We start from the raw sequence: 14,779 nt of genomic DNA, 5'->3' as shown, positions 1-14,779 counted from the left end.
TACTACTGCACTGTTGGAGCTAGAAACACAAGCATTTAGTTAGATACTACTGCACTGTTGGAGCTAGAAACACAAGCATTTAGTTAGATATTACTGCACTGTTGGAGCTAGGAACACAAGCATTTAGTTAGATACTACTGCACTGTTGGAGCTAGGAACACCAGCATTTAGTTAGATACTACTACACTGTTGGAGCTAGGAACACAAGCATTTAGTTAGATACTACTGCACTGTTGGAGCCGGGAACACAAGCATTTAGTTAGATACTACTGCACTGTTGGAGCTAGGAACACAAGCATTTAGTTAGATATTACTGCACTGTTGGAGCTGGGAACACAAGCATTTAGTTAGATACTACTGCACTGTTGGAGCCAGGAACACAAGCATTTAGTTAGATATTACTGTTGGAGCTAGGAACACAAGCATTTAGTTAGATATTACTGCACTGTTGGAGCTAGGAACACAAGCATTTAGTTAGATTTACTGCACTGTTGGAGCTGGGAACACAAGCATTTAGTTAGATATTACTGCACTGTTGGAGCTGGGAACACAAGCATTTAGTTAGATATTACTGCACTGTTGGAGCTAGGAACACAAGCATTTAGTTAGATACTACTGCACTGTTGGAGCTAGGAACACAAGCATTTAGTTAGATATTACTGCACTGTTGGAGCTAGGAACACAAGCATTTAGTTAGATTTACTGCACTGTTGGAGCTGGGAACACAAGCATTTAGTTAGATACTACTGTTGGAGCTAGAAACACAAGCATTTCTCTACACCCGCAATAACATCTGCTAAATATGTGTATGTGACCAATAACATTTGATTTGATGGCCCCAGATCTGTTTTGTGCTCTATAGCCAACTTCTGTGGATATACCAGGCTACGACAGACGAGGCACTTGTTCTATGACATAAAGGTGCTTCAAGGTGCTGCATGGCTTTAGGGTTCAAGGTGCTGCATGGCTTTAGGGTTCAAGGTGCTGCATAGCTTTAGGGTTCAAGGTGCTGCATGGCTTTAGGGTTCAAGGTGCTGTATGGCTTTAGGGTTCAAGGTGCTGCATGGCTTTAGGGTTCAGGGTGCTGTATGGCTTTAGGGTTCAAGGTGCTGCATGGCTTTAGGGTTCAAGGTGCTGTATGGCTTTAGGGTTCAGGGTGCTGTATGGCTTTAGGGTTCAAGGTGCTGTATGGCTTTAGGGTTCAAGGTGCTGTATGGCTTTAGGGTTCAAGGTGCTGTATGGCTTTAGGGTTCAAGGTGCTGTATGGCTTTAGGGTTCAAGGTGCTGTATGGCTTTAGGGTTCAAGGTGCTGCATGGCTTTTCATTCATCTACCCAACATACCACACACACAAAGACTTATTATGCAAGTTAGATAAAGTTAGTGGTTTTATTTTCATACAATAAATAATCAGTTTCATCCACTCCCTCTCTTAAAACGCACCGTGTCCCAGTCGAGTTTCTCAATGTCCACAAAGACCCTCATGAGCTCTGGGATGGCCATGGCAGGATGAGTGTCATTCAGCTGGATGGCCACCTGTCAACACAAAAAAAAGAACAACCAACTGTATTTGTTGTTGTTGTTGTTAGGATTCAGTGGAGTCGTGATAAATCAATAAGTAACCTACTTTCTCTGGGAAGCTGTCGAAGGAGACCGGGCCGGAGAAGCCCTTCTTGGAGTTCTTGAAGCGTCTGATGATGTCCTGGAGGGTAGCAGCCACCACAAAGTACTCCTGCTTCAGCCGCAGCTCCTTCCCTTCAAAGAACTACAACAGTGGAGGAATCAAGGTGTGCGTGCCGAAATGGCACCCTATACGTTAGTGCACTATTTTAGACCAGGGCCCATAGGGTAGTGCACTACTTTAGACCAGGGCCTATCAGGAAACATCCACAAATAGGAGGGGGAGAAAACAAGAGGTGCCAAGTGAGAATTTAACACACACAGTTGGTAGAGCATGGTGGTTGCAACACCAGGGTTGTGGGTTCAATTCTCAGGAGGGGACCAGTGTGTGAAAAATCATTGAATATGTATGCACTCAGTATTGTAAGTCGCTCTGGGTAAGAGCGTCTGCTAAACGACGCGAAAGAGAGCAGGAGGGAGACAAAATGGACTAACACCTACGTGGTCAATGTACCAATCTAGAACTTACGTTATCGTTGGGGTAGAGGACACGAGAAATATTCTCCGCCAGATTCCTGTCCAGAACAGCTTGGATGTAATCTCCAACATTGACTGAGGAGACATAGAATGACACATAGAAGTGATTTAACAGGGACTTTAATGGGAGAGGACATAGAAGTGATTTTTATTTATTTTACCTTTATTTAACTAGGCAAGTCAGTTAATGACAAATTCTTATCTTCAATGACGGCCTAGGAACAGTGGGTTAACTGCCTGTTCAGGGGCAGAACGACAGATTTGTACCTTGTCAGCTCAGGGATATGAATTTGCAACCTTTCGGTTACTAGTCCAACGCTCTAACCCCTAGGCTACCCTACCTTAAATGGGAGCGGACATATAAGTGATTTAACAGGGACCTTAATGGGAGAAGACATAGAAGTGATTTAACAGGGACCTTAAATGGGAGAAGACTAGTAGATTTCTGTTTCTCAGGAGAAGAAACGGCTTCATATTATTCACTAGACTCACCGGTTCAATGCTGTCATCATTTAGGCCTGGATTCTAACTTGAGATGTGTGCGACTTTGTTTCCTCCGCAAAGCGTACATTGGCAAAAACACGTAATTTAGTTGACAGGGGTGACTAAACTGCTTGCATCTCAAGTTAGAGTCAAAGTTAGCTCTGGTCCAGGGCGTTATTACAGCTCGCTAACACAGCCTTCTTCAAGCAAGCCACACTAACACCATGGACCAGAGCTAGCTCTGAGTAGGCAGGGTTACAAAAAAGTAATGTCATCCTCCTGGCCACTGTCATGACGTGGCCCTTTCTGCGTATATAGTGTGGCATCCCCTTCTCTCTCTCCCCCTCCCTCCTACACCCAGGTTCTGTTATCTCAGGTCGTAAATTCCTGGAGGAGACTCTCCTCAGGGCCATGCAGTATAGAGAGAGAGAGCGTTTCACAGTAGAACTTCTACGTCACAGAACTTGAGAACTGAACAATGTCCATGTTTTGGAGAATGTGTAAACGGTCGGTGGAGAAGCTAGCTACGACCCGGTCCGTTTAGTTTGTTTGCGAAAGACAATACAGCCACATTACCATATCTCTGTTTATACAGGAGCCTCGATTATGAGGTATGCGTCTAATTATTGCATAAAACGAATGAGTAAAGATGAAACTGTGAAATTATATAATGTGATTTTAAACCGTTAACGCCCCCATAAACATGATCTGACATCCTTGGACCGCCTTTTTCTACTGTTCCGAATAAAAACCCCACCTGAGGAAATCCTCGAGACCATGAGTACCTCGATCACCGAGGGGGCGAAGGTTTGAGTAGAGACCACAAAAACCTCAGTATAAGCTAAGGTTGTAATGGTTGTCGAATTCCTAACCAAATCACGTGGAGCATTGGCTACACGGGTGGAAATGGTTCAACTCTGAGACTATCGATCACGACAGAATAAGAGCAAATCTTAGATACTACTTACTAGTCTGCAGCTAGAAATTGTCAACCTGAGATGCGAGGAACGACAACCGCCGAAACATCCATCTATAAGAACATTTCTGAATGGTACTCTGAAGTATCCATTCTAACCACGAGAGAAGATCAGATTAACTTTCCAACAGAAAGACAGACGATTCCAACAGAGATCACGACGACACTGAGCGTAAATAAATAAAATAAAATATATATTGACTGCAATTATTTCCGAATGAGTGAGCGTTCATGTGCAAAGGATTAGCATTTCAATTATTATAATTATCAACTGTGCAGTGATTCTTGTAATTCCTGCCCTTCTCAGTCCACACCCACTTTGCTTTGTCCACCAAGCTGTCATATCAGCTTAGACCACTAGGGAACCACCCCTATCATTTCCTTGTAACCATATCTACTGTTTGTTTGTTTATGCATTTATGTGATTGTTTAGTTAGTTAGTAAATAAATGATTCAGACAATTGATGTATGATGACTCATAGTGAAGACTGGGTTCATGCAGATAACCAACAATTTACAACGTTTGGAATGAGACTAACGTGAGGTAAAGAATCATTCATTAATAGAAGACTAATTGATCAGATGTTAAAATATCTGAAGAGTTATATACGGAAAATTATAACTTTATAATCTGAAGATTTTTCTTGGTGCCCCGACTTCCTAGGTAATTACATTTACATAATTTGTTTAATAATGATAATTACAGAGATTTGATAAATTAACAGTCTTCAATTTTCATGATGCCAAAGACACGACACCACTTACAGTCCATCAGGTTGAAGTCGTTGGGAGCTCTGGCAGACCACAGCCTCATGGTGTTGACTGTGTTGTTCATATATCCAGGGATGGGCGTGTCATAGGGCATAGCAAGGACCACCTATAGAGGCAAGGCATGGGGGGGTGGGGGGGGGGGATTAAGATTAGGTTGAAGATCAAAATGGAAGACTTATTCATCATCTTAAAACTTCCTTCCAAATAAGATTAAGGGTCGATTCAAGATGATAAATAAAAAAATACCAAATGATATAAAAATCATAGAAATGCAGGTACTAACACTTTTAGCAGAGTTGAATAATGACCAAAACAATCTTTTTAACACCACAATGGCCCTAAGTTGCTGTTACCTGTGTAATAACACAAGTGACAAAGTACATCTCAAATCCCCATAGATATGCAGGTACTAAGTGGTACAACTTAGCACTATTATCAGCATGTTACACATTTTAAAAAAAAGGTAGTATCCATTATCATGACTTTAAGTACCTGTGTGTCCACCCATTTGGCCCCTTCCTTAGACTCCTCCACTCTGCCGTAGAAGTGCACTGGTAGCATGTACTCAGGGCGGGCCTTCTCCCAAGGGTTACCATGACGCAGCCAATCGTCTGCTTCTTCCACCTAGGAGCAAGCCAATCACAAGACAACATACTAAATCGAAGGGTGACTAAGCAAAACTTGAAATGGGTCAATATGTTTAATAGAACCATAGCCTGGTCTCAGATCAGTTTGTGTTCTTGCCAACTCCAGCGCTCATTGTCAAGCCAATGGCATGATAACGCAAACAGAGTGGTAGTCAGGCTAATAAAGCCGTAGATGGTCCATGTACAGCAGTAGTAGAAGTACAGTACAGTGTAGTATAGTTACAGTACACATACAGATAGACAGTACAGCATGGGTACATTACAGGTACAATACATTATAGGTACAGTACAGTATAGTTACAGTACACATAGATAGACATTACAGGATATAAGCCGCCTCCGTCATTTTAGAGAATTTGGCAGTAGGTCTAAACGGCCTCACAACCGCAGTCCATGTGTAACCACGCCAGTCCAGGACCTCCACATCCTGCTTCTCCACCTGCGGGATCGTCTGAGACCAGCCACCCAGACAGCTGATGAAACTGTGGGATCGTCTGAGACCAGCCACCCGGACAGCAGATCAAACTGTGGGATGGTCTGAGACCAGCCACCTGGACAGCTGATGAAACTGTGTTTGCACAACCAAAGAATTTCTGCATAAACTGTCAGAAACAGTCTCAGGGAAGCTCATCTGTGTGCTCGTTGTCCTCACCAGGGTCTCGACCCGACTGTAGTTCAGCGTTGTAACCGACTTCAGTGGGTAAATGCACACCTTCGATGGCCACTGGCACGTTGGAGAAGTGTGGTCCTCACGGACGAATCTTGGTTTCAACTGTACCGGGCAGATGGCATGTATGGTGTCGTGAAGTCCTCCATGGTGACGGTGGGGTTACGGTACGGGGAGGCATAAGCTACGGACAATTGAACACAATTGCATTTTATCGATGGAAATTTAAATGCACAGAGATACCGTGACGAGATCCTGAGGCCCATTGTCGTGCCATTCATCCACCACCATCACTTAATGTTTCAGCATGATAATGCACGGCCCCATGTCGCAAAGATCTGTACACAATTCCTGGAAGCTGAAAATGTCCCAGTTCTTCCATGGCCTACAAACACACCAGGCACGTCACCCACTGAGCATGTTTGGGATGCTCTGGATCTACGTGTACAACAGCGTGTTCCAGTTCCCACCAATATCCAGCAACTTCACACAGCCGTTGAAGAGGAGTGGGACAACATTCCACAGGTCACAATCAACAGCCTGGTCAACTCTATGCGAAGGAGATGTGTCGCGCTGCATGAGGCAAATGGTGGTCACACCAGATACTGACTGGTTTTCTGATCCACACCTCTACCTTAAAAAAAAAATTGTTTAAAAAAGGTATCTGTGACCAACAAGATGCAATTCTGTATTCCCAGTCATGTGAAATCCATAGCTTAGGACCAAATGAATATATTTCAATTGACTGATTTCCTTATATGAACAGTTACTCAGTAAAATCTTTGAAACTGTTTCATGTATATTTTTGCTCAGTGTAGTTCAACATCAGGTTTTAGTAGATTAATTTGACAAAGTTTCCCATCCCAAAACTGACCACTTAGATGACCCGCGTACAAATTTTCTATACAGAAAAAAAACTAATTAGTGCAGCTGAATGTAATTTCATCCATTTTAAGAGAATCTCAAACTATGGCAATAAAGCCATTTTTCTACTTCCCCAGAGTTGGCATGCTAACTGTTCCTGTAGACTTTGTGCTAACGCTAGTCTTTGTGCTAACGCTAGTCTTTGTGCTAACGCTAATTAGCCTTGTCTAGTGAAACTTATGTACTTCCAACTTCATTCATACTAAAATGGTATTATGTTGCAGCTAGCAATATCAAATATATTTTTCCACACTAAATAAATATATAACTATACTGAACAAAAAATATAAAATGAACACATTTTACAGAGTTTAGTTTGTCGAAAGGAAATCTGTCAATTGAAATAAATTCATTAGGCCCTAATCTATGAATTTCATCAGCTGTCTCAGATGAAGAAGCCGGATGTGGAGGTCCTGGGCTGGCGTGGTTACATGTGGCCTGCGGTTGGGAGGCTTCTCTAAAACGATGTTGGAGGTGGCTTATGATAGATAAATGAACATTCAATTATCTGGCAACAACTTGTGGACATTCCTGCAATCAGCATGCCAATTGCACGCTCCCTCAAAACTTGAGACATCTGCGGCATTGTGTTGCACATTTTAAAGTGGCCTTTTATTGTCCCCCCAGCACAAGGTGTGTAATCATGCTGTTTAATCAGCTTCTTGATTATGCCACACCTGGCTGGACAATCTTGGCAAAAGGAGAAATGCTCACTAACAGGGATGTAAACACACGTACAACATTTAGAAGAAATAAGCTTTTATGGAACATTTATGGGATATTTTATTTCAGCTCAGGGACCAACACTTTACATGAGATATTTGTTCACCCCTGGGGCGGGGGCAGTTTGCACCCCTGCTCTAGATTTGTATTAATTTATTTTACCTTTATTTAACTAGGCAAGTCAGTTAAGAACAAATTCTTATTTTCAATGACGGCCTAGGAACAGTGGGGTTAACTGCCTGTTCAGGGGGCAGAATGACAGATTTGTACCTCGGGGGTTTGAACTTGCAACCTTCCGGTTACTAGTCCAACGCTCTAACCACTAGGCTACCCTGCCGCCCCTCCACTCTAACCACTAGGCTACCCTGCCGCCCCTCCACTCTAACCACTAGGCTACCCTGCCGCCCCTCCACTCTAACCACTAGGCTACCCTGCCGCCCCTCCACTCTAACCACTAGGCTACCCTGCCGCCCCTCCACTCTAACCACTAGGCTACCCTGCCGCCCCTCCACTCTAACCACTAGGCTACCCTGCCGCCCCTCCACTCTAACCACTAGGCTAACCTGCCGCCCCTCCACTCTAACCACTAGGCTAACCTGCCGCCCCTCCACTCTAACCACTAGGCTACCCTGCCGCCCCTCCACTCTAACCACTAGGCTACCCTGCCGCCCCTCCACTCTAACCACTAGGCTACCCTGCCGCCCCCCCACTCTAACCACTAGGCTACCCTGCCGCCTCTACACTCTAACCACTAGGCTACCCTGCCGCCCTTCCACTCTAACCACTAGGCTACCCTGCCGCCCCTCCACTCTAACCACTAGGCTACCCTGCCGCCCCCACACTCTAACCACTAGGCTACCCTGCCGCCTCTACACTCTAACCACTAGGCTACCCTGCCGCCCCAAAGATGACTGTACAAATACAACAGCTGAGCTTCTCATTCTAAAACGTTTCTTCATTCAGTGTGATCTGACTGAACAATGGTCTAAAGACGTCCTCACTAGCCAGGGGGCCCCGTTTCAAAATACTGTTGACATTTCCCCACAGACATGACCTGCTGCTATTATTAAACAAAAAAAACATCTTAAAATAACTTTCATGTACACTTTTAATTTCAGAATAAAAATAAACACATTAGGCCATACATAATTGTTTTGAACACATTTTTGTCATAATATTTTATATATATATATATATATTTTTTTTTATCAGTGGGGCCCCCTGGGCAGCCGGGGTTAATTTCAATTGAAATCCACCCCTGTCACACTGTTGCAATCCAGGCTGGAGCCATAGAGAGGAAGGACGTGGGTCGCCACAGTGTTGCAGACCTGGAACCTTTCGAATACATTTTAGCGTTTGCTCGAATCTGATTGGACTCTTAGGTGTCAGATGGGCAGGATAATTCGATTGGTTCCACTGCATCAAACAAAGCCCAGATAAAGTATTAGAAATGATTTTGAATAGTATCTGAACCCAGGTCTGCGGTGTCGGTCAATCATTTAACAGAAAGAGGTTGCTGCTCCCTGTCTCCACTCTCTTTTGAAGTGGTGAAACACTGGCTTTTATCCCAAATAGCACCCTATTCCCTATATAGTGCACATCTTATGAACAGAGCCCTACGGCCCCTGGTCCAAAATAGTACACTACATAGGGAATAGGGTGCCATTTGGGACCAGTGCCTGTTGCGATAGCCTTCTCAACCTCTGAAGCCAACCAATCGACGTGTTGTTGCCCTTGTTTGGATTCTGATAACAACCTACAGTACAACACACACACACCGGAGTGGTTTTTTTGCCCTTTTGAATTTGGGCTGTGTGTTTGCAGTGCAATGCACTTTTGACCGCTGAACTAGACTGTATTGATTATTCATTGACTGAAGTGGAGAGGCCATGCATGAAACCTGTCCTCTACATAACAAATAGTGTTGTAGAAGTTACACTCTACTGCAAAGAATGAAATCCTTGTGGTTTGTCATTGTTAAAAATAAGTGTATCTCTATACATCTAATAGGGTAAGACAGTTTAAATAAGCTCATGGAGGCATTTATTAATTATATTCTCCAAGAATCAAAATGATACATCTCAATAAATTTAGTCAAAAACCTGGATGTATCCAATCCCAGATTGCCCCTTTAAAATGCAGTGGAATAAAGCAGAGAAGGGTTGTTACCTGCCAGCCGTTCTTGATCTTCTGATTGAAGATCCCATACTCATAACGGATGCCATAACCGTACGCTGCCAGACCCAGGGTGGCCATTGAGTCCAGGAAACATGCTGGTCAGGGAATTTAAATTAATTACTAGTCAATGTCTCAAAAATACTAGACTGATGAAGTTTAAAGACACAGTGGAAGCAAAGAATACCCCCCTACTCCGTACAGGTTGAGTATAGCATAAAGTATGGTGTAAGGCATAAAGTATGGTGTAAGGCATAAAGTATGGTGTAAGGCATAAAGTATGGCTTAACGTATGGTATAAGGGGTAAAGTATGGTGTAGGGGGGTAAAGTATAGCTTAAAGTATAGTGTAAGGTATAAATTATGGCGTAAAGTATGGTATAAGGGGTAAAGTATAGCTTAAAGTATGGCGTAGGGGGTAAAGTATGGTGTAGGGGGTAAAGTATGGCGTAGTATTTCTTAGTATCTGCTCTGGAATATTCCTATGGAGGTTAGTTATAGCGACTATAGGAGTCGGCTTATTAGAACAAACTGGGACCAGGCTACAGAGAGGTTGATAATTTCCTTTGTGGAATGAAGATCTGCTCTCATGTCTGCGTTTACACAGGGAGCCCAATTCTGATCTTTTCCCACTAATTGGTCTTCTGACCAAATCAGACCAGCTGTTTTTTTAGAGAATTGAGCTGCCTGTGTAAACACAGCCAAACTATAGAAGGGACATGCAGCCATCCAAACAGCCTCCTACGGTTGGTTAAACTTCCTGTTTTGGCCAGCCAACAACAGCCTCATAGTGTTAGGTAAACTTCCTGTTCTGGCTTGCAGACAGGAGAGGTTTGCTGTAGTTTTCCACCCGATGACGACCCACTGTATTCTGTACTACATTAAATAGAACCCTGTAGCCCGGTCCCCAGTTCCATTGGTTCCGTGTAGCCAACTTCTTTGGTCATGAACCACCATAGAAGTTAGCAAGGACACACACACACACACCTAACACTTGGTCCATACTGTACCTGCCAGTCTGCCCAGGCCTCCGTTCCCCAGCCCTGCATCTTCCTCCATCTCTTCCAGATCCTCCATGTCCAAACCCAACTACACAACAAACAGAGACTTCAAAAAAATAACTAAATTCAACTTGTTCAGGCAATACAACAAGCCACATATTAGTGTTTAATAATGTACGAGCTGATGCATCACATCATCACGCTTAACCTGCTCGACTAGGGTGTGTCAATCACGCTTAACCTGCTCGACTAAGGTGTGTCAATCACGCTTAACCTGCTCGACTAAGGTGTGTCAATCACGCTTAACCTGCACGACTAAGGTGTGTCAATCACGCTTAACCTGCACGACTAAGGTGTGTCAATCACGCTTAACCTGCACGACTAAGGTGTGTTAATTACGCTTAACCTGCTCGACTAAGGTGTGTTAATTACGCTTAACCTGCACGACTAAGGTGTGGCAATCACGCTTAACCTGCACGACTAAGGTGTGGCAATCACGCTTAACCTGCACGACTAAGGTGTGGCAATCACGCTTAACCTGCACGACTTAGGTGTGGCAATCACGCTTAACCTGCACGACTTAGGTGTGGCAATCACGCTTTCACAGTTGTTGAGAAATTCTGTCTCTTGTAACAGCTGTTTTAGTCTCTGGCTCCAGTGGTTCCTGCCTGTAGACATGCCATTGGTGTGCTCCAGACGTCTCTCAGTTCTGTCTCACCTGGTAGATGGCCTCGTCACAGGCGTTCTGCAGCCCCAGGTTAATCATGGTGTTCTGGAGGGTTCTGCCCATGTAGAACTCCAGGGAGAGGTAGTACACTCGCTGGTCAAGGAGAACAGGGGTGTATTCATTAGACCATACCATAATACCAGACCATAATCAAAAAATAATACATTTTGCAATGCAAACCCGTTTATTCCAATTAGAAAACGTTTTGCATAAAAAAAAAGAACAGAGTTTGTATTGAACAAAGTCAGGTATGTCAATAACCAGCTTTAGTTCCGTTCTCTGTGTGCTTCCTAGTGATGAACACATCCCAGGAACATGCAACATTCAGTACTAATACAACACTGGCACGTATCAATAAAAATAAAACAAGTTCTCAGAGTAGGAGTGTAATCCTTTTCATTATGATGTGAAAGTCGAAACTGATCCGAGATCAGCTCTCCTACTCTCAGATTCTTCCGGAATACAACCAGGCCATTGAAACTATGATTTCATGAGAGTCCTATAGCTTCATGGTAAGGCTAAATATAGTCTTCCTCAGAATTTCCTCCCAAAGTGTACAGTTGTTTAACTCCCTTCACTAAATTAAAAAAGGAAAATGACTGGAATAAGAAATAAATGGTGGAAACGCCCACTAACCTATGGTCTCCACCAATCCAACGCTATTAGAAATATATGGTGGAAACGCCCACTAACCTATGGTCTCCACCAATCCAACGCCATTAGAAATGGTGGAAACGCCCACTAACCTATGGTCTCCACCAATCCAACGCTATTAGAAATAAATGGTGGAAACGCCCACTAACCTATGGTCTCCACCAATCCAACGCTATTAGAAATAAATGGTGGAAACGCCCACTAACCTATGGTCTCCACCAATCCAACGCTATTAGAAATATATGGTGGAAACGCCCACTAACCTATGGTCTCCACCAATCCAACGCTATTAGAAATGGTGGAAACGCCCACTAACCTATGGTCTCCACCAATCCAACGCTATTAGAAATAAATGGTGGAAACGCCCACTAACCTATGGTCTCCACCAATCCAACGCTATTAGAAATAAATGGTGGAAACGCCCACTAACCTATGGTCTCCACCAATCCAACGCTATTAGAAATGGTGGAAATGCCCACTAACCTATGGTCTCCACCAATCCAACGCTATTAGAAATAAATGGTGGAAACGCCCACTAACCTATGGTCTCCACCAATCCAACGCTATTAGAAATATATGGTGGAAACGCCCACTAACCTATGGTCTCCACCAATCCAACGCTATTAGAAATGGTGGAAACGCCCACTAACCTATGGTCTCCACCAATCCAACGCTATTAGAAATAAATGGTGGAAACGCCCACTAACCTATGGTCTCCACCAATCCAACGCTATTAGAAATAAATGGTGGAAACGCCCACTAACCTATGGTCTCCACCAATCCAACGCTATTAGAAATAAATGGTGGAAACGCCCACTAACCTATGGTCTCCACCAATCCAACGCTATTAGATTTGTAGAAATTAGGTTACATTTCAGGAGGAAGGAGATATTAGCGGGAAGCATCCAGAGGGTGCCTATTGATGATAATGATGACGAGGAGCAGCAGACGGAAACATGTATTAGAAAGGGAGGCGGGGCTGTGACTAGTGATGGTCATTCCGAGTCTTTTCGGAGAGCCACATTATTTAGCTGCGTTGACATAAAAAAAAATAATAAGAGACGCGTAAATTGGGTCCCAAACAGCTCTTTACTCAAAACTCTTGAAAATCGACCTTGAATTTTTTTTTCAATTGCAAATCTAATCCAAAAAAAGTAGGGTACCATGTCAGATCGTGATATGCACGTTCAGATACATATTTACCTAACCCCTCTTTTTTTGGGGGGGGGGGGGGCGCAGTGCAAAAACGAGCGTGGACCGGATCGATATGCTCTCTCCACTATGTATTATTTTTTTGCAGTGAGGATTCACCATCTTCTGATAATTATTTTGTAATTTATTAGCAGATAATCGTTGTTTGAAACTGGAAAAAAAAGGTGTTAGTAGACGCAGTATGCAAATCTGGGAATCAAATACGATTCGGTTCCCAAAGTTCACCAAAAAGAGCCATTGGAACGACCCATCACTAGCTAATACTGGACCAAACACGATTCGGTTCCCAAAGTTCACCAAAAAGAGCCATTGGAACGACCCATCACTAGCTAATACTGGACCAAATAAGGACAGCACAAGACAGACAGGTAAAGCCAGGATAAATTCTCCAAACAAAAGTACAGCATGTTATTTGGAAAAGCCAACAACTTTACCTTGGGATCGGTCTCGTAGTAGAACTGCTGGGTTCTGATCCATCTTCCCACCAGGTGATCTCGAACCGTGTGCGCGAGGGCGAAGTAATAATCCCGCGGCGTCGCTACATTCCGGTCTTTGACCAAAGTGAAGTGGAGGTGTCGGTTAAAACCTTTCTTCAACTCGGCGACGTTCTCCACCCCGACAATTCCTCTGATACTGATCTGTTTACGCTTCTCCTGGTCAGTGAGAGGAGCCGCCATGCTGCTGAACAAAACTGCTGCTGGCAGTCTTTCAATTTCAACTCTTAAAGTGGAGAAATTAAGTTTAGGTAGTTGCTTTTCTGTAGCGTCAGTCTCCTCCTCTTTAATGTCCATTGGTGCATGGAGGAGGAGGTGTGTCGTGTTCCCAACCTCCCAACCTCTCAACCTCTGGCAGAGGAGCGCAGAAAAAAATATTGGAAAAATATTTCTCATTTTTTATCATTTTATTGAATATTCACAGATACAGAAAACACCAAGAGAGATCCGTAATATGTGCAACACTTCCAAATATAGTAATAACAATACTCATAACAATAGCAACAGTTGTCTTTATTGACATATAAGTAAGCAGACTATATGTAAAGTATAACCAATGTTTAAGGACATTGGACTTTTTGTATAACCGGCCAAGCAGAGCTTCGATTTTATTACTTTATATTTCCGACGCACATTGCTTAAGCGCGCATTATATACATTGAGAGAACTGCCTACAGTATGTCGCCCAGCGACCGTATGTAAATTCTAGAATGCTAAATTATGCTAAATTAGGAGAGTAAAGAAAGGTTGTCTTGAGGGACTGCAGGACGCATTTTGTTTTTGATACCACCACTACCCACGTGGGTTTCCTGTGCTCAAACTTGTATTTCATTCAACTCACATCTTCTTGGATAGGCACCTTAAATGACTTAAATGATCAGACAACATGGTCTATACAGCAGGTTTAGAGAAACTACAATTGAGTATGGATAAATGACACCAATAGTTCAACATCAACCTTCCAGTACCGACAGTATCTACACATTTGTATTTGGTTGAATCAAATATAAATTCAGTCTCAAAATTGCTTTAAAAACTAGTTTACAAAAGAATGCTAATTTAATTTGTATCCTGGAATAGTTATATAACATTGGGATAATGACCATCTTTGTCTTAATTTGGCCTAGATCAGAGATGACCCTCCCCCTCTCTGTGCCCAACCCCTCTCTG

The 14,779-nt window shown here is 43.2% G+C and overlaps 1 protein-coding gene across 1 annotated transcript in view; it reads right to left on the bottom strand.

Annotated features, from left to right (window-relative positions):
- LOC110505964 (glycogen phosphorylase, liver form) overlaps positions 1-13,957 on the bottom strand; it is a 29,204-nt gene extending 15,247 nt beyond the window's left edge. Inside the window, exons 1-9 of the mRNA XM_090221356.1 lie at positions 13,550-13,957; positions 11,241-11,342; positions 10,532-10,610; positions 9,517-9,620; positions 4,879-5,010; positions 4,381-4,492; positions 2,149-2,231; positions 1,627-1,764; positions 1,443-1,535 (exon numbers count right to left, since the gene is read on the bottom strand). Of these exons, the coding sequence (XP_090077482.1) occupies positions 1,443-1,535; positions 1,627-1,764; positions 2,149-2,231; positions 4,381-4,492; positions 4,879-5,010; positions 9,517-9,620; positions 10,532-10,610; positions 11,241-11,342; positions 13,550-13,906 (1,200 nt within the window). The 5' untranslated portion in view covers positions 13,907-13,957. The remainder of the gene's footprint in view (positions 1-1,442; positions 1,536-1,626; positions 1,765-2,148; positions 2,232-4,380; positions 4,493-4,878; positions 5,011-9,516; positions 9,621-10,531; positions 10,611-11,240; positions 11,343-13,549) is intronic.
- Between the last annotated feature and the right edge of the window lie 822 nt (positions 13,958-14,779).

This window comes from Oncorhynchus mykiss, chromosome 25, assembly GCF_057628025.1.
Source record: "Oncorhynchus mykiss isolate SJ-2025 chromosome 25, ASM5762802v1, whole genome shotgun sequence".
Taxonomy (NCBI): domain Eukaryota; kingdom Metazoa; phylum Chordata; class Actinopteri; order Salmoniformes; family Salmonidae; genus Oncorhynchus; species Oncorhynchus mykiss.
This window is presented reverse-complemented; position numbering and strand designations above follow the sequence as displayed.